Source organism: Myiozetetes cayanensis, unplaced genomic scaffold, assembly GCF_022539395.1.
Source record: "Myiozetetes cayanensis isolate MyiCay16 unplaced genomic scaffold, myiCay2020 scf3, whole genome shotgun sequence".
NCBI classification, from domain to species: domain Eukaryota; kingdom Metazoa; phylum Chordata; class Aves; order Passeriformes; family Tyrannidae; genus Myiozetetes; species Myiozetetes cayanensis.
Genome location: NW_026087521.1, coordinates 45815300 through 45840296, shown reverse-complemented (window position 1 = coordinate 45840296; position 24997 = coordinate 45815300). Strand labels below are relative to the sequence as shown.

General features: G+C 41.3%; 1 protein-coding gene across 1 annotated transcript in view; it reads right to left on the bottom strand.

The window, feature by feature from the left end:
• ELK3 (ETS transcription factor ELK3) overlaps positions 1 to 23574 on the bottom strand; it is a 39639-nt gene extending 16065 nt beyond the window's left edge. The window contains exons 1-2 of the mRNA XM_050323440.1: positions 23155 to 23574; positions 5056 to 5264 (exon numbers count right to left, since the gene is read on the bottom strand). Coding sequence (XP_050179397.1) covers positions 5056 to 5262 — 207 coding nt within the window. The 5' untranslated portion in view covers positions 5263 to 5264; positions 23155 to 23574. The remainder of the gene's footprint in view (positions 1 to 5055; positions 5265 to 23154) is intronic.
• Between the last annotated feature and the right edge of the window lie 1423 nt (positions 23575 to 24997).

Below are 24997 nucleotides of genomic sequence, written 5' to 3'. Positions count from 1 at the left end.
CCTGAATCCTGAGGGGACCCGAGCAGCTCTGTTCCCTGCACCACCATGAAGCAGCCGTATTATTTATATACAATACATCCCACTGCCAATCCATCTAAACAAGTGGGCAGCCATTAACTGAAACGAAAAATGAAACAGACTGAATAGCACTCACTGAGTAAAGCCTGGGGCCACAGACTGCTCAGAGAGGATGCAAAATTATTGAATAGCTGCTCATCACAACAGTATGCAGCTGTGTAATTAAAGATGCAGCATAACTCATGCAAACATTAAGGTTACCCAGGGAACTGTGATTCTTGTATTTCCTAACTTCTGAGGGCTTGGCTTCCATAACTGCTACATCCTATTAAAGTCAGTATCTGCATGTAATTTCCTGGATTTGCTCTCCTTCCCTCAATAAAAAACCCTCATGGGAAAAACTCACTAGCTTCCCTCTGGTGTTCTCATCTTGAAATATTCATGGGGACTTTTAGGAGCCCTGAAACCCTTAGAGACTTCCAAAAGATATCTGCCATTACAGCTATCGGAGAAACAAAGTAACTGGGCAACTTGGACAAAAAGGAATTTACTAACCCTACTTATAAAGTTATTTTACTTCTACATATCAAACTAAAGTGCTCTGCATGGGAATGGCACTGTAAGATTTCCTTCCCTGAAAGCATTAAAAGGGATTTCTAAGCAGCAGAAGGGTGTGGCGTGATGGACACAAGCTGTAGGTAGATAGAGTGCAGGAGGCCTTTGGCCTGCACTATCTGTCATCTGTTCTGCTGTTCTGTTGAGGCAACAGGGGGAATGCATTAAATAGAAATAAGGGGGGGGGGGACAGAATTTGGGTAACAAATGAAAGAGGAAATGGAATCTTCAGATTATCTACAAACCTTTAGCAATCATAATCATGGTAGCAAATACAATCAAGACATGCCATACTCTACATTTCCTGGAGTGCTTTTTATGTGAATTAAGCATAAATCTAGCCATCAGCCTCAACAGCATGTCATGTTTGCTTTCAAAGGCAGGCTAAGGAACTTGTCCCAATTGTGTTATTTTTCTCCAGTACTGGAATTAATTTACTTTTAAGTTCAGATGAATCAGATGATGAATTTTAACAAGGCAGTGTTCCCCCCAAGCAAAATGCAGAGCTTATAAACCCCCATTTATCCAGGGATCAGTGTTTATTTCTCCATGGTGAATAATTCCAAAGACAGACCATGAAGCATTATCTCAGTGTCAGCTGTATGCAGTAGGAGCACAGGGCAGTCAAGAAAGAAAGGCCCAACCCATGTGCCTTGGATGGACAGCTTGTGTCCATCATTTCTAAAAAATCACTGCCCTTTCTCTCAAACTCACATCCTGCCAGATCACTTGGGTTATAGGTAGAGAAGTCCCTGTCGATAATTCCACAAGGCAAACCAAGCCTTGTCCGGAGTTCTGCATCTTGTCTTTCCTGTTGCCACTCCCCTGTCTGCAACATAGAGGAGTGTTTATCCCATTTGCTCAGTGTGCAACCCATTTGCCCCAGCACATCCAGCTGCCAACATATCCATCACTGCCAACAGCCATGGAGGGAACAAGGATCTCAGAAGGCTCCTTAAAGCTACCTCAGGGTCTAGACTGCTCTTGGTTTATCCTACAAATTGGTGAATGGTCCTGGGGAGAAGAGCACAAAAATCTGAGGCAGGCTCTTTCATCTCACCAGCCCTTCCACTTTTGTTGCAGAGGGGAAAAAAGAATGTCAAGGAGCCTTTCCTTGCCTTCACGACTTCTCACCTTCTGTGCTACGCAGTGCAGACTGAACTGAAGGCAGAGGAAGTGTTAAGAACTGAACCCACTGCTAAGCACTCACTGCCAGTCTACTAGGATTCATTACTATCTTATGCCACTATCTCTCACACTTCAAAACCACAGAAGTTGCCCTGTCCCTCTGCACTCTCCCAATAATCCACCTTTTTCCACTGTCTGGAAACCTACAGGTCACAGCACACTATATCCACAATAGAGTGAGAAGCTCCCATTGTTTTGTACTAAAGGAGCAACTCCTTCAATTTAAATAGCAATAGCCATAGGTTTGGTTTGGGGTACAAACCCTGATCACAACACATCTAGGAGCTATGACCTCCACTGGGCTGCAGAACTCCTGGAAAAATGGCCAAAATCCTTGTGCCACAGTTAGGTAAAACTGTCAGACAGAAGAGAGTGCACAATCCAAGAAAGCAGCTGTAGGAACAGCAAGCAACTGCCTCAGCCAGAGCCCTGATGAAGAAACTGTACAGCCACTCAGGCAGATGCTGCATGAGCAGAGATAAGACAGATGACAAAGGTGCATATGTGCTGGTAGGGGGGAACTGAAAACAGAACAGGGATTAAAAAAAAGGTTAAGGCTTAAAACAAGCGAGGGAATGTCAAGTAAGGAGCCATTATATTCCATTAATTTGAAAAGATCAGAAAGATCTCAAAGGACAAGTGCTAGAAATATTTCATCCTTTGTTTTAAAGTGATGTCTGTTCAGTCAGTAACTGCGTATTTGGGCTCTGCCTGGCTATGCTGTTCATGCACCAGCAGGCACTCTGTCTCCATTGATCCCAGTCAAGTTTATAATCAGAGGGGATGGAGTAATACAATGAAGTGAGCTTCCCCATGCTGAGCAGAAGCCTTTTTAACACTTAGGGAAGAAGAATTCATCACACCAACTGCTCAGAAGACCCACTACACTGTCCTCGCTGAATCCCTTTGTGCCTCCTCAGTCAGGCCACCCTTGAAACATGTTAAGTGGGAAAATCTGACTTCTAGTGGACAAAACACTAACAGCTCTAAATCTGAAGCTAAAAAATTCTTACAGGAGAAGGAGTCCTTGTGAGTAATGAAAAGCCTGATCATCAAATTGTTCATAGTTAATTTGCAGTCAACATGCTTTTTGATGGCTGTGTTTGACTGCATAACACCCAGCCCAACTGTGCCCTTCAAGAATTAGTGCACTACAAATAATGCATGACAGCAGTACTCTGAGTTCAGTCCAGAAACAATATCTAGTTTCCTCTGCCTTGTGCAGGCAGCAAGCATGCCATAACTGTGCTGAACACTGGTGTTACTCACTGTGTAATCTCATATCACCACCTTCTCTGAAAATCAAGATGAGAACAGACCACTAAGCAAGGCTATCAAGTTTTCCTTTTTAGTATATAAAATCTGTAAAAGTCTTTCTTTTCAATAGTTAATCTACAAGAATACAGGAAATAGTAAAACCTAGTAATTTAGAATTTAGATATATTTTTTAAAATATCCATTTAAGGGGAACTAATCCTGAAAAAAATTAATATTGGTGAGTAAAAGCAATATAATGTTCATCCAGAAAAAGGATGGAGAAACAGTTTGGAAACTCCTTGAATTTACTGGAGTCTAAAACGAGAAAGGTGAATATGCAAGATTTGTGTTCTACAAGATTTGTGTGCTTGTGTTCTACAATTTTTTCCTTCTAGGATCTTGACACATCTGAGAGATTTCCTTTCAATATCTTTCTGTTACAGCAATCTAATATATATCCTGGCTACTCCCTGTTCTCATTTTTTCAGTCTCTGATGTACTGTTGTCACCTTGCCTCATGCTGAAGAATAAGACCAAGGACTAAATGTCAAAGTGAAGGACAGCTTCATGAGAGTGACAGTGATCTTATGAACTCCCCCTATACTGCACAAATGTTATTTTCAGAGGTGCTAGCTACCAGCAACCTCTACTGACCTCTTCTAAATTGTGGGCATGCTCATAATGTCTGATATTCGAAAGCAAACAGAACAATCTAAATAATTCCAGATTACTATGTTCACATGTTATTTTTTCAGATTTCAGTTTTAAATAAAGAGGTTGAAAATGGAGCTGCCAATAGCTAACAGCTCTGCACTAAGTGCATGCCTATCTATCTACCTGTAACCAGCTCCCAAGACTGCACAAAACCCCACAGCTTGCCAGTTAGTTAGGGTCTTATTAGTTCTATCAAACCCCAACAGATGTATCTGTGGAGGAGGACCAAAATCCATTAGATCTAGCAAGGGAGAAAAATTGGATGAAGAAACCCATATCCAAGCACATTGCATTATTTTAACTTGAGATACCCAGAAGTGAGAGTAAATTTAACAGTCTACAGCAAGTAGAGCCTTCAGCTGAGATGAGCTCAGCATGAGACTACTACCTGGAGAAACAAACCCAAACATATCATTGCTCTGACACCCACCATCTCACCAGCCACCTTTCCCTGCTTGCTACTCTAATTCTGCACCTTCATCCAGTAAGACATCACATTAATGCTCTCTCATATATATTGCTGCTAATTAAATGACAGAAACATGTAATTTAGACTAGTTAAGCCAGATTTAGTCCTAAAGTGACACAGTAGAAAATTTGCAAACTCTTAGAAACACCGAGCATTACCAGAGGAATAGTTCCAGTGAGATCCTGCTGAGGAAATACTGCACTGTCACAACTGTAGAAGTGTTTCGGCATTGTATTTCCAGCTAACACAACTGCAGTAAAGATATACCAAAAAGCTCAGGCAAGACTAGCTAAAGCACCGTCAGCAGGTTCTATGGTCCCACGAAAACTCAACCCCACCCTCTATGCTGCGAGGTTGGTTGGTTTTTTCCTTGTTTCTGACTCAGGCAATACTTGCTGGTAAAGCTGCCACTCTGCCTGCTGCCTCGCAGAATCCCTGCTTTCTACCATTCCAGAAGATCCTCTGCAGGCTCTAATAATCAAACAGTTCTCCGTTATCAACAGTTATTTTATTGTTGTCAAAAGCTACAGAAAATATTGGGCAGCCAAATGCATAAACACATAAAAGCATCAGTAAGTGTAAACCCATGTCAAAACTCCCCTCCTCAGGGAACGGGATGTACAGTGTTTTCCTGTGCATCTTTTAGCCTCTTATCTCCACTGTGATCACATTCAATAGCGTTGTCTGTTGTAAAGACTAGTTAGAGGAACTTCTGAATAGCTTCCACCAAGAGGAGAAATATTAACCGGTAGTGTTTCAATTTTCTTAGTTTGCATGAGAATAACAAAATTTACCTTGTCATAATAGTATCTGAGCGCTCGGCTCAGCTTGTCATAATTCATATTAGTTTTGTTTTTTCTGAGTCCCCACAGCTTAGCCACTTCTTCTGCCTTGAGTAGCTTGAATTCGCCATCATTAGACGTCCAGCAAATCAGGTGCTCATGTTTCTGGTCTAGCAGCAACTGCAAAAGGAACTGCCACAGTGTGATTGCACTCTCCATACCTACAAAGGACAAAGGAGAGCAACAGTGTGAAAAACATTTGGGAGCAAGTGTTCCACCCAACACTCATTTCACTAACAAGCTCTGTGTAAGAGTCATCCCATGTAACTGAGAAAAGGGAAGCTACTATATCATTTACAACCAAACATCCACAAGACCTACAGGTCTTCCACTCCTCTTTCAGTATTTTTTCCCAGTGCTATTTTCTGAAGGAACACATGAAATAGAGGAAGTATCTAGAAAAGCATTGCCCACATAGTTCACATGGTACGAGGTCATCTCTGGTTGTTGTCTTCCATTCAGTGTATGCAAACACACTTCAAAGGAACATATGGGAGGGGGAAAAAGGTTTGATTTAACTATCCACTGAAATGAGATTAAAAACCTGCTGTTTACTGTCATGGGGAGTATACTGACCTCGTTCAGGTACGTCACTGTGAAAAAGGGGTGGATGAGGGAAGACCAGCGCAGTTGCCTTTGATTACAGGACCAGAAACCACATTCATTCCCCCCTCCCACCACACACACTTGTCTTCCCAGTATCATATAGCCTTTGCCTATTTTGTTTTTTCCAGGGCCTGAAATTACTCTTGCTGCTTCTGTTTGCCAATTTAAATAGCTCAAAATATATTCTTTATTTTTCAGGAGTGCTGAAAGTTCAGTACCCTTAAGCACAGTAAAATAAGTGATACTTATCCTGAACCTTTCTCTAACAGGAATCTTTCATTATCATATGTACCACTGAGAACTATATTGGAGGAATATTTTTAACAGTGCCTGAGTTTCACGTCTAAAGTTGTTTGAATATTTTTTTTTCTCTGCTAACTGCCTGTGCTACTGAGCCTCTGCTTCCTAGAATAAACCTTTTGATCAGGCACTGCAATAGAAGGATAAACTGAAGACTGACTATATTCAAACTCAGCACAGGCATATACACAAAATTTGGGATCATTATCACTGATAACAATTTATCATTTTAATGAAGACACAGCTAAAATTGACCTTTTAAACTACAGAACTACAAAAATAAATTTTCACCCACTTTCAACATTCCTAGCCTTTGCATATTAACACTGGATCAAATAATTTTTTCTTGGTCTCTTCTGATTCTTAATTTGGACATGTTATGTTGCACAGATTTATTGCTGGGTTAATTGACTATGGTGCTAATGGGGCTAATTATTACCTAACCTACCTATCTGCATGTAACAATGGGTGATTTGTTTTTTCTATCTAGACAAGCTCACGATTTTTCATGCCCTTGCTCATTTTGTTTACCAATATATTGTTGTTTGTGCCCTAACAGATGACATGGACAGGATGCCAGGCTTGCTGCCTGACGCTTCCCTGGATGCGAGGACCACAAGAGGGCACAAGACTTCCAACTATCTACCACAGGGAACAAAGCAGCGGGCGGCTGCGGGAACAGCTGCCTCTCCAGGTCTGCCGCAGCACAAAGGAAATCACGGTGCATAAGGTTCACTAGTATAAAGAAAAATAAATTGCATAAGCTTCACTAGTGCAAAACACGTTAATGATACTAGAGAACACTGTCAATAGTTTTACAGAAAAACAGGATTTGGAGCTGCGTTTTGGTCCAAATGATTACTAACTACACTGGCCAAACAAGGGTTTGCAGAATTAGTGATGGTTTTACTGTCCCTGCAAAATCCTCAGTTCCCTAATTAACTGAGAATGCCGTCTGCATGACAAGGACAAAAACACCTATTCCTGATGCCCAGCTGTATGACAGAGTAACTATACAGCACCTCCAAGGGTCATTAGAGGACTCCCAGGACTGTTAGGGATCCTTGAAACAGAACTGCCTATATGGGTGGTTTGGCACTTTCAAAGGTTTGCATTTGCTTCATTGCAATTGTATACAAATATAATACAAATTATACAAATTTTATACAAATCCTTTTCCACATAGTGTAAGGCAAGAAAAAAATTTAGCTCAAATTAAATATATCTGAAAATTACTCACTTTACAGTCTTTAAAAGTTCCTTTAAACTACACCCTCTGAGCAGGTATTAACCTCTTCCACAGATGATTTATCTATACCTTCATAGAAAATAAAGTGTACCTATACACAGATACACATGATATATACATACTTTCTAAATAATATTTATAAATTTTGCAATTTACTTTGCTAAAAAGGTGTAGTTATATACAACCATATTCCTTCAAAATTATCCTAGTGTCTGTACATCACGTATTATGCAGAGACACCCTGCACAATCTCAGCTTGTATCATACAACACTTCCAAACAAGAAATCACAAATGGAACTTTTTTTGCTCTGGAAAATCATTAGTAACTTATAAGCATCTTTCTTCAAAATTTTATTAAATTGTGTACAGGTGTCCCATGCTACAAAGACCTGTCAGTACAACTTCAGCTGAGGAAAATAAACATGGAAGAGAATTACAGAAGCACCAGTACAAACTTCAGCACTAATATCATTAGCCAAAACAGTATAATGCCTCAGAGACTCAACTCTCTCATCCACATCTTAAACTACACCCTCCTTCAAATGATCAGCAATTGTGGCTCCTGAGAAAGTTTAGGTGGAACTGAACTCAAAGGGAAGAGCATTTTGCTGCAGCCTCTTCCATCCCAGGTCACCTCTTGCCTAAGAACACTTGCAGGGTAACTACAGTTAACTTTGTGCTACACTTTCTATTATAAGCCTGTTTTCTGATGCTTATCATTTGTAAAATGTAAACAGTTTGGGATTCCATTTTATCTACTGAGTATGGGCCTCAAGGTGACTCAGCCATAGGCACAACGTAAAATGCATGAACAGCACAAGCCTGGGTGAGAGTGTCCTACTGGAGTACTCACTCCACAAACCACATGTCCTGCTGAGTAAGGAGATGTGACCCACCACGTTATTACATAAAAGGTTACTGACACCTTTTTCGAAGTGGTTAATTTCTTCAGCCAGCTGAGATGCACACGTAATCTCTGAGGGTCACTTCAGGTGCTGGATCTAGGGCAGATGGCTGTGGAGGGATTAGATTTAGGCAGCTCCTCACCACCCTGCTTGCCTTACCATCAACTCTCCCAAGTGAATGGCTCTGAACGGGCTTTATAAAGGACCTGTGTACCTCAGAATTCAGCGATGTGCTTAGTTGGTATATGCATAAATCTTCTACTGGGTATGACCTAAGTATGTCCCTACAGAAATGAGATTAAAACAGCTCAGTGCTGCATTGTGCTTCATCCCTCCATCTGCCACCGAGTTCCTGCATAAGGCTTCCCATATTGCTGGTATAGCAACTGTATGTATGATTCCTGCTAATTACATTTTCAGCTGATCGTTAATTGTATGGTCCTTCTCTTCTAAGCACCAAATTTGAGATGTTCAGGTTGCACTGAATATTCACAGCCTTATACTAAGCATATATGGTGAAGTAAAATCTCAAATTCCTTAAATTCTGTAAACTGGTGTTAATCCTTGCATCTCATTTCCATGATGTAAAATGTTATTTGCAGGGAAATAGTTGTAGCAGGATGTTCTGCCTGGAATGGGGTAAAACAAATAGAACAATGCCCTGCTTGCGAATCTATTAGTTGTGAATGGAGAGGGGGGTTTCGTGCTGCTTTTGGTGAATAATGCTGAAACCAGCCTGCATTATCAATCCTAAAGTTAAACATCTTGATAGTGAGGTGAAAATGTGTCAGATAAAATACCCGATAAAGTAACAAACAAGTGATACCACTGATAACTTACATAACGCTGATGAGATGACACAGCTGGCCTGGAGACATCTGATCACTTTATACTATAAAAGCCCAGTCACACCTTTTAAAAGAAGGGTTTTCCTTCCTGGGGTGTATGTTTCTTGAGTGGGGATGCCCTCAAGGTTACTCCTCAGGGCAGAGCAAAAGAGAACTGCCCACAGCTGTTGATATGGGTGAGTAACTTAATAATTGTTTCTTGCCAGCTTTAATATAATCACTTCAATATTGCTTCGAAATAGTGCCCTATACTAGTAGGTATAGGTGTAGTAAATAATTCTGATTAAGATCTTTTTGTCTAATTGGTATCATAATATATCATTTATTTTTCTGTAAATATATGTAGTATAAAGGTCTAATTACACCTATATAGTCCTTTAGAAATAAACTGTTGACAAAGTCTGAGGCTGAGACTGGATCCAGCCATACCTAGACTCTTCTCTGAGGAGTTTAGAAAGCAAGGGGGTTCTTTCTGCACCCTGTGACTCAGCAGGAGGGCTTCTCTCATAAACTTTGCCTGAAGCTCCTATTCTGCCCACAACAAATTCCCATTCTTCCTATGACAACAGGAAAAAATCTAAGATTCTGTGGTGAATGGATTTTTTTACTGACACAAAATATTTCATTTCCAATCAGGTCAATAAAAGGATTAACCTGTCTTTCTCTACAGGCACCCCTTTGGGTTCCACAACATATTTACTATCCTCTTGGGAGGACAGCACGGCCACACAGTGTACTAAGGCTTAACTTGTGCCTCATTTGAGTGGTGGAGCAAAAGAATCACATGACAGATGCATCAGAAGACTTGAAATTTAACCAAAAATCTGGTACCTGTATTAAAAGTCATTATACATTATGATTGGGAGGAGCTGGAAATCTTCAGAAAACACTGAGTTTCATTTAAGTGTTTTTTAATTCTTTTGAATTTTTACTGACTCAAAGGGAGTTCAGTGTCTTGCCATAGTTTGACAGAAAGGGGTGTTAGGATGTGGTCACTTCCTACAGTGACCACATTTCATTCAACTCTTTATTAATACTAAATAGAAATAATAAATATTCTTGTTACTTCCATGCTCAGTACAAGACTTGAAGGCAGGGCAATAAATAATACATGGAAGCACACACTGAATTACATGGATTAGAAGAAGAATAGTTTTATAAAAACTCTTATTTATAAGATAGTGTCACCCATCAACGGTACAGAATGAGAAAGGTAACCTATGTTAGAAACATATATTCTGTGTCATGGAAAGCCTAATCAAAATTCATATAGACAAAAGAGTCAATTTTTTAATCCACTAACTTTGACACATCTGATTTTGCAATCTTACTATTTTTTAAATACTTATACAATGCCTTTGATAGCCAAAGATGTTTTCTAAGCCATGAAACAAAATTTGCTAGTTTGACCTGACCTAGATAGCCTAGTAATTTTACTTTGTGATCAGTTCCACTGATCCACCGTTGAAGCAAATAATCACAGGCATAGTTAAAAGGAATTATATTTGGAAATGCTGTGTTAGGCAGCAAAACAGTATTTCAGGACCGAATTTTCTGGAAATCCATTTCTCAGGCAGCTGTGACAGACTGACACCATCTGCATTAACAATTTACATTCCTTCCTGTGTGCTTCCCCCCATACAAAGCCTACCAACTGCATGATCAGTGTGACACTACATGCTCTCCACACCCCATGTTTTAAGTCCAGGACTGATGCCAGAAGGAGGCAGTGCAGAATATCTGTGCTGACAATACTGCCCCTATTCACTTCAACCCAACTGAGGGACTAAAGAAATGCCTAAACTTGGAGCAGCAGCCAAGTCAACACCACAAGCTCTTCCTGAAGAGGATAACAGAAAAGGACAGAGACATCCACAGCAAGTGTTCCATCTGAGAGAGGATGCTCCTGTAAAGGGGCTACCCAAATTCCGCACTTGAGCAAGGGGCCTACATGCCAAACACTCTCTCCCTTCAGTTCATGGAAACTGCCCTCTACCAACATGAACAAACATTATGAAAACTATTTCTAGTGTAACTTGAAATAGTTAAGACACAAGAATACATATGCTGATGAGCTGCATTAATTTTTTTTTTTTTTAGCAAGACTACATATGAAATTCCAATTAAAAAAATGTCAGTCAGTAAAGTGGCATTAAGGTCCAAAATTACAGTCATTAACCTGCTGTGCAAAATAAAGCAAATAAGCAAGCCACCTTAAATCTAGGCAGTGGAAAACCAGGAGGCTCAGAGAAAAATCTAGCTAAATAAAAAGCTCAGTATTAGAAAGATTCATGGCATGAACTGTGAGATAAGCAGGATAGTCTTTGAGATATTAAGTTTTGTAGGACTCTTGTTCAGGAAAAGCTAGATGAAAAGGGCAAAAAGCTGGAAAGCAGCTCTGTAAAATTCAAGACTCCTGCAGAGGTCCCTAGCTTCCATACAACTGTGTAACAGCTGTAATACAGTTCTGTTCTTCCACAAAGGCCAGGTTTCCTACTTGGATTCTTTCTCCCACTCTATGCTAGCTCCCTCATAGCCTTTCTAAAATAAAGAGGTATACTGATGATCCCAGATAATCAACATGAACAAGTTCTGAGGGCTAAAACCAGGAATTTCCCCAAGCGTTGGGATCAAAACCAGCCCCTGTTGCTTTAAAGGGTCTGCAAAGGAACAACATCTGGGAGTCTGAGCTATAAACCACGACTTGGGATTCGGGGCAGAGGAGGGACAGCTGAGTGGGACAAACTGTCTGAGGAACCCAGAGGCTGAAAAAAAACAGCTGGAGATCAATTAAATCAGGAAGACATAAAAGGTGTTAGCCAGCATTATGCCCTATAGGTAGTCATAGAGAGATGGTGATCAAACATGCACATGAAAAGTATTAAGAGGCTGAGTCAGGGCAGGGAAATTAATTTCCCTTAGCATACGAAGAAACTGCTGATTCCTTCTGTAGCCAAAGCAGCTGCAAAAGACTCAGCTCCTTTTTGTATGCCCCATCACAGCAGGCACACACCTCCACTTACATTTCCTTTACAGGCACGTGTGCTTTTGCAAGCACGCAGGATTTCTCAGTAACAGACACCTCTTTTTACCACTTCGACTATTCTGGAAAACGTGGTTATACTTTCTGTATGTCATGGACTGGTTTTGTATCCTAATTCTGTCCAGCACGTTTCTCTGAGCAGCGTGACGTGGGGCATTGTTAAGTTTCTCATTCACGTTAGCATTCGGCTTCCTTTATTTCTGCAGGTTGCAGCCAGGAAACTGGAAAATGGGCCACAGGAAACCTGGCCTCCTACATCTGTCCCAGTTTGCAATAGCAGCTTTGGTTTTATTTTTCTAAGTGTCTCAGGTTCATTTTAACCCTTGAGAGGACTACTGCAATAACATGTGCAAGAATGTGACTGTTCTGACATTATTTTTTTAACCATCATTTCTCAGTACTAGAAATAGAGATTTTGCTTAACTGAATACACTTAAAATTATATTAATACTTAGAAAATAAACAGTTATGTGAGTTTTTTTAAAAACTCGTGTTGGAAATTCCCAAAACAACTCCATTCGATAATAAGAAATATCAAAGGTTTATATGGAATAAAGCAGTCTCCATATACATTCTAAACATAGTTCTGCAGTCTGTACAAAAACTTGAACAGCTTATAAATCCTCTAGGACAATTTTTAGTTCCATAAAAAACTGAAGCACGCCAGTTTTGCATTTAATTACAGAAGCAAAAGAGTAGCAATCAAGAAAAGAAACTTTCCTAAAATAATCAAAAAATCTGTCAGCTATAATAATTTTCACTGAACATTCATCCATATAACAATGACTATATCATGAGAGGTTAAAGACAATTGCCAAATCTGCCCAAATGTTTGCTCAGAAACATTCGAATGAACAAGGCAAACGGCTGAGTCAGTCCTAACACTTTATTTCTCAACAGAGATGCTTCAAGGGTGATAAATAGGATGTGGTTGGTGAAGAGTTAGTGACTCTGCCAGAAAGGAGGAAAAACAAATATCAATTTGTTTACTCAGAAAGTTTTCAAATACTCATCAAAGGAGATCTTACTGCTAATTTAATTGAGGTTGAAAAAATAAGCTCACAACTAAATGTGTAAATATACCTGGTTTCATTTGATGCAGAACTTTCTCTAGTAAAGGTAGTAAATTAAACTAGTGGTGTACTCCATACCCAGGACACTTTAGGGAACCAACTATGTGTATGATGCAGAATGCTGGTAATTTTTCCACATCCAGCAACCAGGACATTTCCTGTCAGAGCATCCTCCAAGTCCTTCCATTGTGTTGAAACTGCAAAAACTTTCTAAATCAGGACTTCCTCCTATTATATTTTAGAGGCGTCTTTCTGGGAAATGCAGATTCAAGTGAAAAAAAAAAAAAAAAAAGTAATTCCTGCAGCACCACCCAGTGGAAACATTAGAAAAAGCTACAGGGGTGCCCCAACACACACGTTCCAATTTACTGCAAAATTACAGTAATATTGCCACACAAACCCAGACTGGTTTAAGGATATGCCAAAAAAGCAGAGAGGATTTTGCTTGCCAATGTACTTAACAGAGCCATATGAGGTATGCCTACTCTGCCACTCCTGCATATTAGTCTTCTCTTAACTTTAAATTCTAATTTAAAAGATTATTTACAGTAAAAATCTACAAGGTCTCCTTCTCAAGCAAGAATACCCACTGTTATGGCCCAGCACATTTAAAAAAATAAACAGACTCCTGTGGTTAAGAGCAACATAAAAGAGACAGCAGCAAGATCTAGCAAAATACTAAGGAATAACATTAAGTTCCACTACAGAAAAGAAAGCCTTCACACACACGTCCAGTAGTGCTTTCAGTAGGTACATTTGGTAACAAAATGTTTGCAGTTTTTGATTTTTTTAACTAAGTCAAAGACAGGTGGAGGTAGATGCCCAAAGGAAGAAAGTTCTGCAACCTTTAAATTAATACAACAAAGGACCGGTTGCCTGCCAAGCAGAGGTGTGATAACACTGCCTTTAAAACACGAGTATTTTCACATTCTCTGTAAGGATGCCCTTCAAGAAACAGTTTTAGTCCCACTGCAGTGAAAGCCCTTAGCAGGAGGGAATGTGGCTACTTGCTTCCCTGTGAAAGGCTTAAAAACAACCTCCTCAATTATTTCTAAAGTGAGCTGTAAACAAAACCATACAAATCTGTAATGGCTCCAACTGTTCACCTTGGGACAGACATAAAATGAATGCAGACTCTTCACACTGCTTTCTGCCTGCTCATGTGGCGCACATCTGTGGCATGATGGCAACACGCTATGCTGCAATCCAAGGGACTCCTGCTTTCAAAACCAACCCTATATGATTTTTTTCCCCATGTGACTTTCTCTTATATTTTTGTTTGCATCAGTAGGACATAGGTCATGATTACCTGACTGTCCTGTATAAAATTTCTGATGGTCCCAGGCATAAAGAAGGCAAAGGTTACAACCTCCAGGAACAGTGGCCAGCCATTCTGAAAGTTTACATATCAAGACATATCAAGCGATGATTACTCCTTATCTGTACTCCCTTCTTTAATTGAAATATTTAAATTTTCAATTTTGTGACAGCAGACTGAATCCTTTGTAACTTATGCTAGAGGCCCTAATATTTTAAATGGTGTATTAATACTATCTGCTGTCTCAAATGTTGCTTTAATACATTTCATATCCAGATGCTTAAAGTAATCTTCCCCTTGCCACTGATTTTCCCTAGACTAAAACTTAAACAAACACATGGGTCTTTTTTTATACTGGGAGTAGAAAGGAACCTGGCCAAAAGGACAGGAAAGAGTCCTCCGAGTTCTGTTCACACAAACCAAGGGTGCTGGAAATTTTCATGAGACCTGAAGCACAGTAAGATCATCATGGCTTAGACTGGCAGTCAGAGCTTGCCTTACAATGCACGCTGAATTTTCAGAATTTGCTGGATTAGCAAAATGAGACATTCAACTACTAAATAACATACAGGCTTACCTGTAAATTGCCATGTTGCAAGGAGACAGTCATAGCGTTACACCAAAAATGCTGTAACAGTTCAGCAGATGGTAACCTACATTTATAGAGTCATTTTGCCTGGACAGTTTGTTCCCAAAACATTAATGCTATTGCAGTAGTTCTTGGACCACAAGCAACAGTGTAAGTTCTTTAGTCCTAAAAAATGAACAACTAATCACAGCACTAGTCAAGGTCTGTATTTTTCACTTTAAATGCTGTTATTATCTCATAGTAAAAACCTAAATTAAGAATCACTATTACATGTAAAAATCTCAAAGGTCTGCTATTCTTCTTTCTCAGCACTAATCAAAGTTCAATATGTGCATTTATCATACACTAAGTTGAAGAAAAATCCAATTAAAAGAGTCTTACCTTCAGACATTATTCACTTGCCTACTACACTAACAAGAACCTGTAGGTCACACCTACACATTTCCCCTAATATCGCTCATTAAACATGGGAATACCCAACAAAATGTACCATAGAATACATGAGACTTCAGCCAACAGAAGATCTGGCTGTTACTCTCCTGTACTGTCTGTGTCCTGTGTGCTTAAACTACGCTGCTGCAAACTATGGATGAGAGACAAATCAGACACTATTTCAATGATTACAGAAAGCTCTGCTGTATACAAAATGCTCCCTCTCCTCAGCTAAGATGAGACTGCACAGTCAGTATGATTGTGCCCTACTCCGAGGGAATCAATCCAGCCCTGATACTGCTCTGTTTGGAAGTTTTCATCGCAGTTTCAGCACTGAAGCAGCAGTACTGAAGGAGTGCTGCACTCATATCACAGAATCACAGAATCAACCAGGTTGGAAAAGACCTCTGAGATCATCAAGTCCAACCCATGATCCAACACCACCCTGCCAACTATACCATGGCACTCAGGGCCACATCCAGTCTCTTCTTAAATACCTGCAGGGATGGTGACTCCACCACCTCCCTGGGCAGCCCATTCCAATGTCTGATCACCCTGTAAAGAATTTCTTCCTAATGTCTAACCTAAACCTCCCCTGGCAGAGCTTAAGACTGTGCCCTCTCTTGTCCTACTGCTGATTGCCTGGGAGAAGAGACCAACTCCCACCTGGCTACAACCTCCTTTCAGGTGGTTGTAGAGAGTGATGAGGTCTCCCCTGAGCCTCCTCTTCTCCAGGCTAAACAGCCCCAGCTCTCTCAGCCTCTCCTAATAGGGCCTCTGCTCCAGTCCCTTCACCAGCCTCATTGCTCTTCTTTGGACACTCTCCAGTGTCCTTCCTAAACATTCTTTCTATACTAGCCCTACTCTACGCTCACAGTTTGCTAAACTAACCACACATGCCAGTTGCTCTGAGTCTGCTCTGAGTCACTGGACTTCACAAGGTCTGTATCTAGAATCTGAACACACATTCTCATCTCAGCTATGTTGGTGTAGCATGGAAGAAATTCTCTGAAGGTAGTCAACTTTCTCCAGATTTCACTAACTGAGCTGCAACAGGAATTTGTTCTGACTTTCTAAATGCTTTTTAAAGATTGTTTCTTCTCATGAATTACTGTTAATTGCTGGGAAGAGATAATGGTGGTACTTCAGACTATAAACTTTTTGTGCTGTATTGTGACTTGATACAGCAAAGGCCTCTCAAACATTACCACAATATAAACATTTAAAAACAAAAGGAGTCATTAGCATCCTTTTAAAAAAGCTTAAACTGAAATACATTTGATCAATTTTCATTAAAAAACCCCGAACAACAACAACAAAAAAAAGAAGAAACATACAGAGATTCAGTAAAGAGGTGCTGTCACCACATTAGAGGAAAATGGATGCAGAATAGAAATCTGTTTTCCAGATGAACTATCAGCTGTGTTGCAAAATGAGGCTGGGAAACTTACAGGAGGACATTTGATTAAAAACATTTAGATTCTTTAGATGAAGTATATAATCCCAGTCTACTCTGTTTTGTACCACTGCAGAAGTGTGTCTCACACAACATCTTTGCTGGCTCACTAACATTTTCAGAAAAAGACCCATCTTGTAAAATTGCATTAATGGGACTTAATGCTTAGGTTAGTGCCTAGAAAGCTTTTACTTATTTTGAATGATTGTTAAGAATCATAAAAATTACAAATTATTCAGTACATAATTTAATGACAGCTAAAAATAAAAGACAATGTGTAAGATACAAGTTTTCTTCTCACAGTAGTTCAAATGATCTTCAAGTTGGGATTCACAAGGTAAGAAAATTGTATACCTTAAAGCTCAAGAAACTAAGACAGGGTTTTTACATGAGAGCCAAAATACATTAACATGTAGTAAATTAGTATTTGCAAAGATCATCCAAGTTATATTCTGAATCTTCATAGAATGAGTAGTAAATTGGCAAGCAGAGACACAGACGTGTGAAATGACTCTCTGAAATGGATCTGGGAGAAGCCATAGAATTGGCAGTATCGTTCAGGCAGTACATCCCAACACTGCAAAATTTAAAGTAAAGCTGTGAAAGACTAGGAGGACCCTTGCAAGAGCAAGCAAGAGCTACTCCAATGCCTCAGTTACATTCAGCATGCACTAACAGAAGTGCTGACACACTTATAATAAATACATGCCTAAGTGCTTTAAAAGATCAAAACGAAGTAAGTTTGCAGCTTCCTATAGAAATTCTTCTCCTGAGGATCCTGAGCTGTATCTAACTGCTCAGATGTAGACAGATCACGTTATAGTCTTCAGAAACCTTTCTTTACATTGATTTTGATTGGTATTTATCTTAAAAGTTCATAGGTGTCATCATACAGGTGAGCAGTTTTCAACACGTGGCCCATGCACACAGGGGTCAGTGGACCTTCCCCCTGAAGGCAAGGCAGAAGCATCCCCGCACTACGACAGTAGGTACAACTGCTCAGAAATAATTACGGATCCACAGATACAAAAAAGACAAACCCCAGTGGTCTCGGTAAACACAACAACGCTATCTAAGCAGCTATCTTCTTTTTAGTTAACTTCTTTTTAGTTAAAACTAACAATCACGGTGTTGGAAACTGTAACTCCGTAAGAGTCAAAAATGTATCATTTCATTACTTGCCTAGGGCACGGCAAAATCTGGCCTCTGATGTTCTTAACTGCAATATAAAATATTAAATATTCAGTTGTTCAGCACAGTATGAGACGCTGCCCATGAATTACATTGATTAAGCAGATCAACAGCCCCAGTGTACTTTTTTAGTACTGCAAAAAACTGCCACAGTATTCAGAAATATTAGAAATGCAAAAAGACTATACAGTTATTAACTGGCAGGTAGTGCCTCTGTGATATTTTCATATCAATGCTTATGGCAGGTGTTTTCTTTAGTTCTTGCTTTTACAAAAGCAGCATGTCTCCTTCAAAGACCTTTTGAATTAAAATCCACTCTTAACAGCAAACCCTTAGGAACCTGAATTCTGATATAATTACTGATATATAGAACCCCAATGAGTTAAAGAAAGTTTTAAGGACAAAGATGAATTTCCTCTTGTGAAGTGCACAGATGAGAGGTACTTTGTGCTTCATCTGCTTTGTTTCCATCCATGCAGCCTTGTTTTTTGTGGTGTGATGAGCTGGACTTCCTGTGCCTACACCTTGACATTCTCCTCAAAATCATGACTAAATCATTAATCATTCATTATTCAACAAAATACTTCAACATGAGAACAGACATATTCTGTCTTTCAAGAGCTCTCAACAGCCTCCAGATACTCGTTGATTCATTTAACAGGCCACAGACAAAGTAAACATCTGCCTAATGATTCAAGACTATGAGATTCCCTATTGTGGGAAACACTGAGGAGAAACCCACGGTGAATCAATCCCGGGATACACAGCACAACACGACTTTCATGGGCCCGTCAGTGACAGCCTGTGGCACGAACCATTGGGTGTGGTTACCAAAGATAGACAGCAGCTCAAAACCAACAGTACTCTTTGAAACTGGCCCAGGCTAACTGTCCTATAATCAGTGTCACAGCTCCAAAATGGATTCCAGCAGCAGCATGCTGCGCATTGGAGCCACCTCCACCAGAAGAAAACCAGGGACTGATAAATCACCTCAACTGCACAAGTGAGTCCAACCTGCCATACCTTTATGGGAAGTAGCAGCTAATTTATCAGCTCTTTGCTCTCTTAGATTATCTAGCACTATGACAGAGAACCACTCACAGAGATAATGGTAACCACATGAGCTTACAAATTTTATACGGTGTCACCAAGACACAGTAGCTAAAATACTTTTCTTTAAACACACGCATCACAAATAACCATGGTTTGGTGCTTGCACTCTTATCCCGTGCTCCTTTATCCTCAGCAGCCAAATGTTTGTTTATTTTGGCACCTATTTCTTTCTTCTGAAGTAACATGTTGTCATGTGATTGCATTTTCAAGGGTAAAATTTGTATTTTCTATACAGCTGATGGACCTCCATGTCCATTTTATGCATACCTACCTTCCTACATTTAAATGCATGAGCCTCAGAGCAAGCAACAAGCTGCAAGCACCTTGATGAACCTGCAAATTGACTTTCATTCTGTGCTAAGTTCTTCAGAATCAGTTTTTGATCAGTATTTGTGATCACTTGATTATTAATACCTGCCCCTAAGGATACCCCTGCCATAGGAATGCCTCCATCCCAAGAAGTGCATTACAATGAGTAGGTAAAATTTACATAATTAGACTTTCTGCACAGCAGAGGGAATACCTCAGTCTTTGAGGTGAAACACTTGATTTCTTTTCATGATTGAATTTTAATGAAGTAACATTAAGTAACAGGAGCAAAGAACCACTGTGAATCAGTAAGCAGTGAGAACTGCTAGTGAATAAAACAAAATATGTTTTTGTTTCTATGTATTAAAGCATCCACGTGCATAAGTTATAAACAGTTACAAGGAAAGCTGCCGCTGAGCTTCTTCCCTGAGACTGCGTTGCTTATTTCAGATGTTTCATCCAGGCAGAGTCAGCGATATCAAAGAGGATATAAACCTCTAGATTTTTTCTTTTTAGGAACAACTCACAGAGGTGATTTGAAAATTCAAGATATAAGCAATGATGATAGCATTTGACCGCTTAACAGACAATATATATTCTTCTCATACCCTTTTATACTTTGTAAATTAAAATAATAAAATCATACTTACAGTAAAAACACCTTTAATACTTTTTTACTATTTGAGTGGAAACTATCATGCATTATATGATATTTGGATTTTTTTCTATTTCGAACAGAACTGTTGTTTTTTAACATATCTACAGATTACTTCTCATTCAGTCTTTCAAATTTACAGAACACACAACCAGTACACTACCACCACATCTGTTTTTCTATAGGACATCAAGATGTTTTATACTTAAATTGAGTGAACACAATATATGAAATTTGTGTGGATACACTATATATATATATATATATGTATGCATGCTTCATCTACACTGATTCAGTAAACGGCACACTGAAATTCCAGCAATATTTAATGCAGTAAGTGGGCAATTAAATATCCATATTAAATATCCATATTTCAAAGAGAGATAGTAAGAGGAAACACTCTTCAGTAAGAATTCTAGTGCTGTACACCACACTAATTGTTCCATAACATATACAACAGACTTTTGAGCATTACGACCAACAATGCACCTCTTTCTTTAAAATTTAGAATTTTACAAAAGAAATTAATCTACTAAACTGAAAAAAATCTCTCACTTCATGATAACTGCATTTGATTGAAATAGATTAGGCATTTTCTGGTTTGTATACTATTCTAAAACTTCTTCCCTAACTGGCTAGAAAATCAAGTGGCATCTGTGTCTGGAGATTGTGTCACTAATCCACTAATAAAAGTCCTCTGTAAAGTGATGTTAATGAAGAACTTTTCTGTGCCTCTTGGACATAGGAAGTACAGGAAACACTGAAGATACTCAAAAGTAAACACGTGGTATACTGCAAGTACTACTTTTTTGCATAATATTTGCTAGTTTAATGCTATCACATGATAATTCAATTAAGTAGCTAAGTGTTATTTCCTGTTACATGCCATTTTATTCACATTTATTGATATTTCCTTTAGCTAAAACCCACTTGCAAGCAAGAATCCATTTTCTTTGTTTGCTCCAGGCTTTTCTTTTTTTTTTTTTCTCAAAAAGTTTGGTGGGGCATGACAAAAATCTTTCTAATTCTGAACATGGACTTCTTTCATGATGGCTATGAAAATAAATCATCATGAAATAATTACACAAACCACTAAATTAAAAGTGGTGGGTACAAAATCACTTGAAAATTAGACATGTAAAGCACCAACACAGGAAGGCTGAGTGAATATTCACCTCAGTATCCTGGCTCAAAAGTCCTTTAATCTTGCAATTACATACAATTGTCACAGATGCATAGAACATGTTTCTCATAAGACAGCCTTCTGCATACCCCATTTATGTGCTTCACCCCATGGAAATATTTATGCATAAATTACATTAATCCAAAATAATTGAAAAGTCTGTATGAGCAAAATTCGAGATGAACCACGACTTTCTACTTGAAATGAAAGGTAATCATTGATTTCTGAAGCTGGAGTCCTCATGACCGAAAAGATGCTGCATTGTATAAAATTGTCTTAGCACTACAACCCTAAGTAAATAAAGATGTAACTTGTCTCCCTTTCAACTGCAACGTTAGAAAGGCTGACAGGGCTTCACAAAACCCTCCTGTGTTAGGGAACGGAAACTCCTAATGAGATTAGTTGGTGTGTGTGCAGACATTACTTAGCCATGACTAAATGGGCTCTCTTCCTGCAGCCAGTGGAAAATTCGGGGAACTTTTTCCCCCTGCAGCATCAGAGTCCCTCTAACCTTCAGCAAAGCCAGATCCAACAACAACTCTCCACTTTCTCTCCCTTTCTCTCTGTCTCTTTTTTTTTTCCCCTTCCCTTACAAACATTTTTTTGTGTTGATTTTTTTTTTTCTTTTCAGTTGGTCGTGGAAACTATCCACGTCGGCCAAGGGGGTCTAGGGGCAGGAGGTGGCTAAGGAAAGCAGGGGGGGAAGGGCCGGGGAGAAGGCAGAAGACTACAAAGGAAACTGTAAAAAGGAGCAAATACATAAACCTGAGAGGGAGAAAACCACAGAGTTTCTTTGTGAGCTGCAGTGACTCATTTTCAAGATGTTGTCTGCTGCCAGTTTCAAACCGGAAGCGCATGGCAATTAGTCTTGCTGTTTCCAGACAAGCCAGAAACTCTCCCGACACTTTTTTTTTTTTTTTTCCTTTTTAAAGCCCCTTCTGCAGTTTCTGCAGGGGCCTTCCCTTCCCTCCCCCCACGCCCTCCCCGGCCCCGCTCGGCCTCGCAGCGCCGCCGGGGACCCCGCGGCGCCCCCGCCGCCGTGACAGGCACCCGGGCGGCCCCCGCCGCCCCAGCGCCGTCACCGGGGAGCTGCCGGGACGGGGCAGCCCCGCGGCACGGCCGGCCGGGCACGGCCGGGGAGGGGGGCACGATATGACCCTGCACCGCCGAGGGGCTGCGGGGCGGCGCGGAGTCCCGGGGCTCCCCCGACCCGCGGTGCCCCCCGCCCGGCCCTGCCCCTCCTCACACCCCGGCCCCTTCTCCTGCGGCCCCCTCGCCCCTACACGCTCCGTCCTCTCACCTGCACCCGCAGCTCCCGGGGGGCGGCAGGACCCCCGGGGCAACCTTACCCTGGGGCGGGGGCCTCCGGGGCAGTGGAGCCTCCTGAGTCCCGCCCGCCCTACCGCCGCCCCTGCCCCGTTACCGCCCTCTGCCCGTTACCGCCGCCCCCTGCCCCGTTACCACCGCCCTCTGCCCCGTTACCGCCGCCCCCTGCCCCGTTACCGCCGCCCCCTGCCCCGTTACCGCCGCACTGGCCGGGCCCGACCCCAGGGCAGGACCCCTGGGCTCCCCGGCTCCGAGCGGGGCTCCGAGCCCCCTCCCCGCGCTGCCCCCGGCGCTGCTCACCCCCAGCCCGCGGTGTCCCCGCGGTGTCCCCGCCGCGCTCCCAACAGCGAGCGGGGCGCCGGTCCCGCAGAAGCCGCCGGCCCCCCCTTCCCCTCCCCGCAGCCCCCCGAAACTTTGCGGGAGCCGGGGCGGGCGCAGCAGCACTTGCACCTACCCAGCGGCTGAGAGACTTTTCCGCTCTCTCCTGGTACTTTAGAGGGAGCTGGGTAAAATCCCCCGGTTCTCCATGCTGACAGTCTTCTGCAGACGCTCTGTTGCTCTAGTAATGAGATCCTGATTTTTTTCCCTTTTTTTTTTCCCTCTCTCTTTTTTTTTGTCCCTTGGGCCGGTGCGCGTGTGTGTGTGAGCGCCTGCCCGTGTGAGGGAGCGAGCAGGAAGCCGGGGCAGTCAGACAGCGGCCCGGCTCACTTCCTCTCCCGCACTATTCCCCGGGCGGTTTGCAGTCTGTGTAAACAGCCTTTTCCTCCCCGCGCCCCTCGCTCTGGCCGCCGATGTGCAGCATGGCTGTAACACAAGACACACGCATAGTAACACGGGCAGCGGTAACTCCGCCGGCTCGCAGGGAGCTCCGCGGCTCCCCCGACCGCCACCTCTTCCTGTGCTACACCCCTGGGAGGAGCTTCCCGCCGGCCGCCCCAGCTGCTCGGGACAAAACGGACCCGCATTTGCCCGGTAGACACCGAAGGGATGCTTCGGAACCCCTTACGAACCATCCCGCAGGATGGTGAGCGCCTTCGGCGAAGTGCTGGCCCCCGGAGAGACCCTTTGTCCCACCGTGCTGGAGCTGAGGTCACGGTGGAGGGGAGCATCTGGTTAGGGTCACTGAGGTCTGAGGGGTTGGTGGGGTGCCGTAGATCACTGGATGCACTGGCCGTCTTCCCCAGCTGGACCTCATATAGATAGTAAAGTACATGAGCAGTGCAACATGGCCAACACCTTAGATTGAGGGAAATAACATATTAAAAATCAGGGGGCACTCAAATCATAGAATCATAGAATGATTGGCGTTGGAAGGAACTTTTAAAGGTCATCCTGTCCAACCCCCTTGCAATGAGCAGGGACATCTTCAACTAGATAAGGTTGCTCAGAACCCTGTCCAACCTGAACTTCAGTGTTTTCAGGGATGAGCATCTATCACCACTCTGGGCAGCCTGTGCCAGTGCCTTACCACTGTCACTGTAAAAAACGTCTTCCTTATATCTAATCTTAAACTGTCCTTTTTTAGTTTACAACCATTACCCCTTGTCCTATCACATATAGTAAAATCCAAGCTGGATCTTCCAGCTCCATGTCATAGCTCAAGAGACAGATCAGTGGTAGTTTGCTGATGGGGATTTAGGTTTTGGTTTGGATTTATTAAAAGGGACACATTTCCAGTATTTGTGGTTACATCAGTTCTGTCTTTTCTTGTTTCTCTTATGTCTACATTGTCTCTATTTCTCTAACTCTATTTCTCTGTCACTATTTCTCTAACTTTATTTGGAAATTCTCAGAATGAGTGACATTATCTTCTCTCTGCCTAGTACATCAATGATGTTAAATGCATAATACTTCAAAATCAATACTGCTTTTTCTTTTAATAGTCATGAGATTTATCATCCCAGCACAATAACCACAGTTCAGAATGTTCTTGACATGCAATTACACAGAAGCTGTGATTATTTTTTTATCACTGTTGGGTTGTTGCTTGCGATGTCATTGGGAACAAAAGTATGTTTTGATGAAGCTAAAGAGGTTGTCACAGTTGTCCACTAAGCACCAGTCAATAGCATCTGAACAGCGGAATATGAGCAAATTCAGTCTCTTGTGGAAGTCCTTCAAGTTTCTTCCTTCTTGTCTTCCAACATGCCTTGGGGGAGCAAGAATAACATGTTACCAGCACACCAAATAATGTCATTTTGTTATTTTTCTTAAATCATTGCCTTTTAGAAGTCTTTCTGAATTTCAGAATGCAGATCTGAGGTTTGCTAAATCCTCGTTTTGTGTTTCCCAAATAA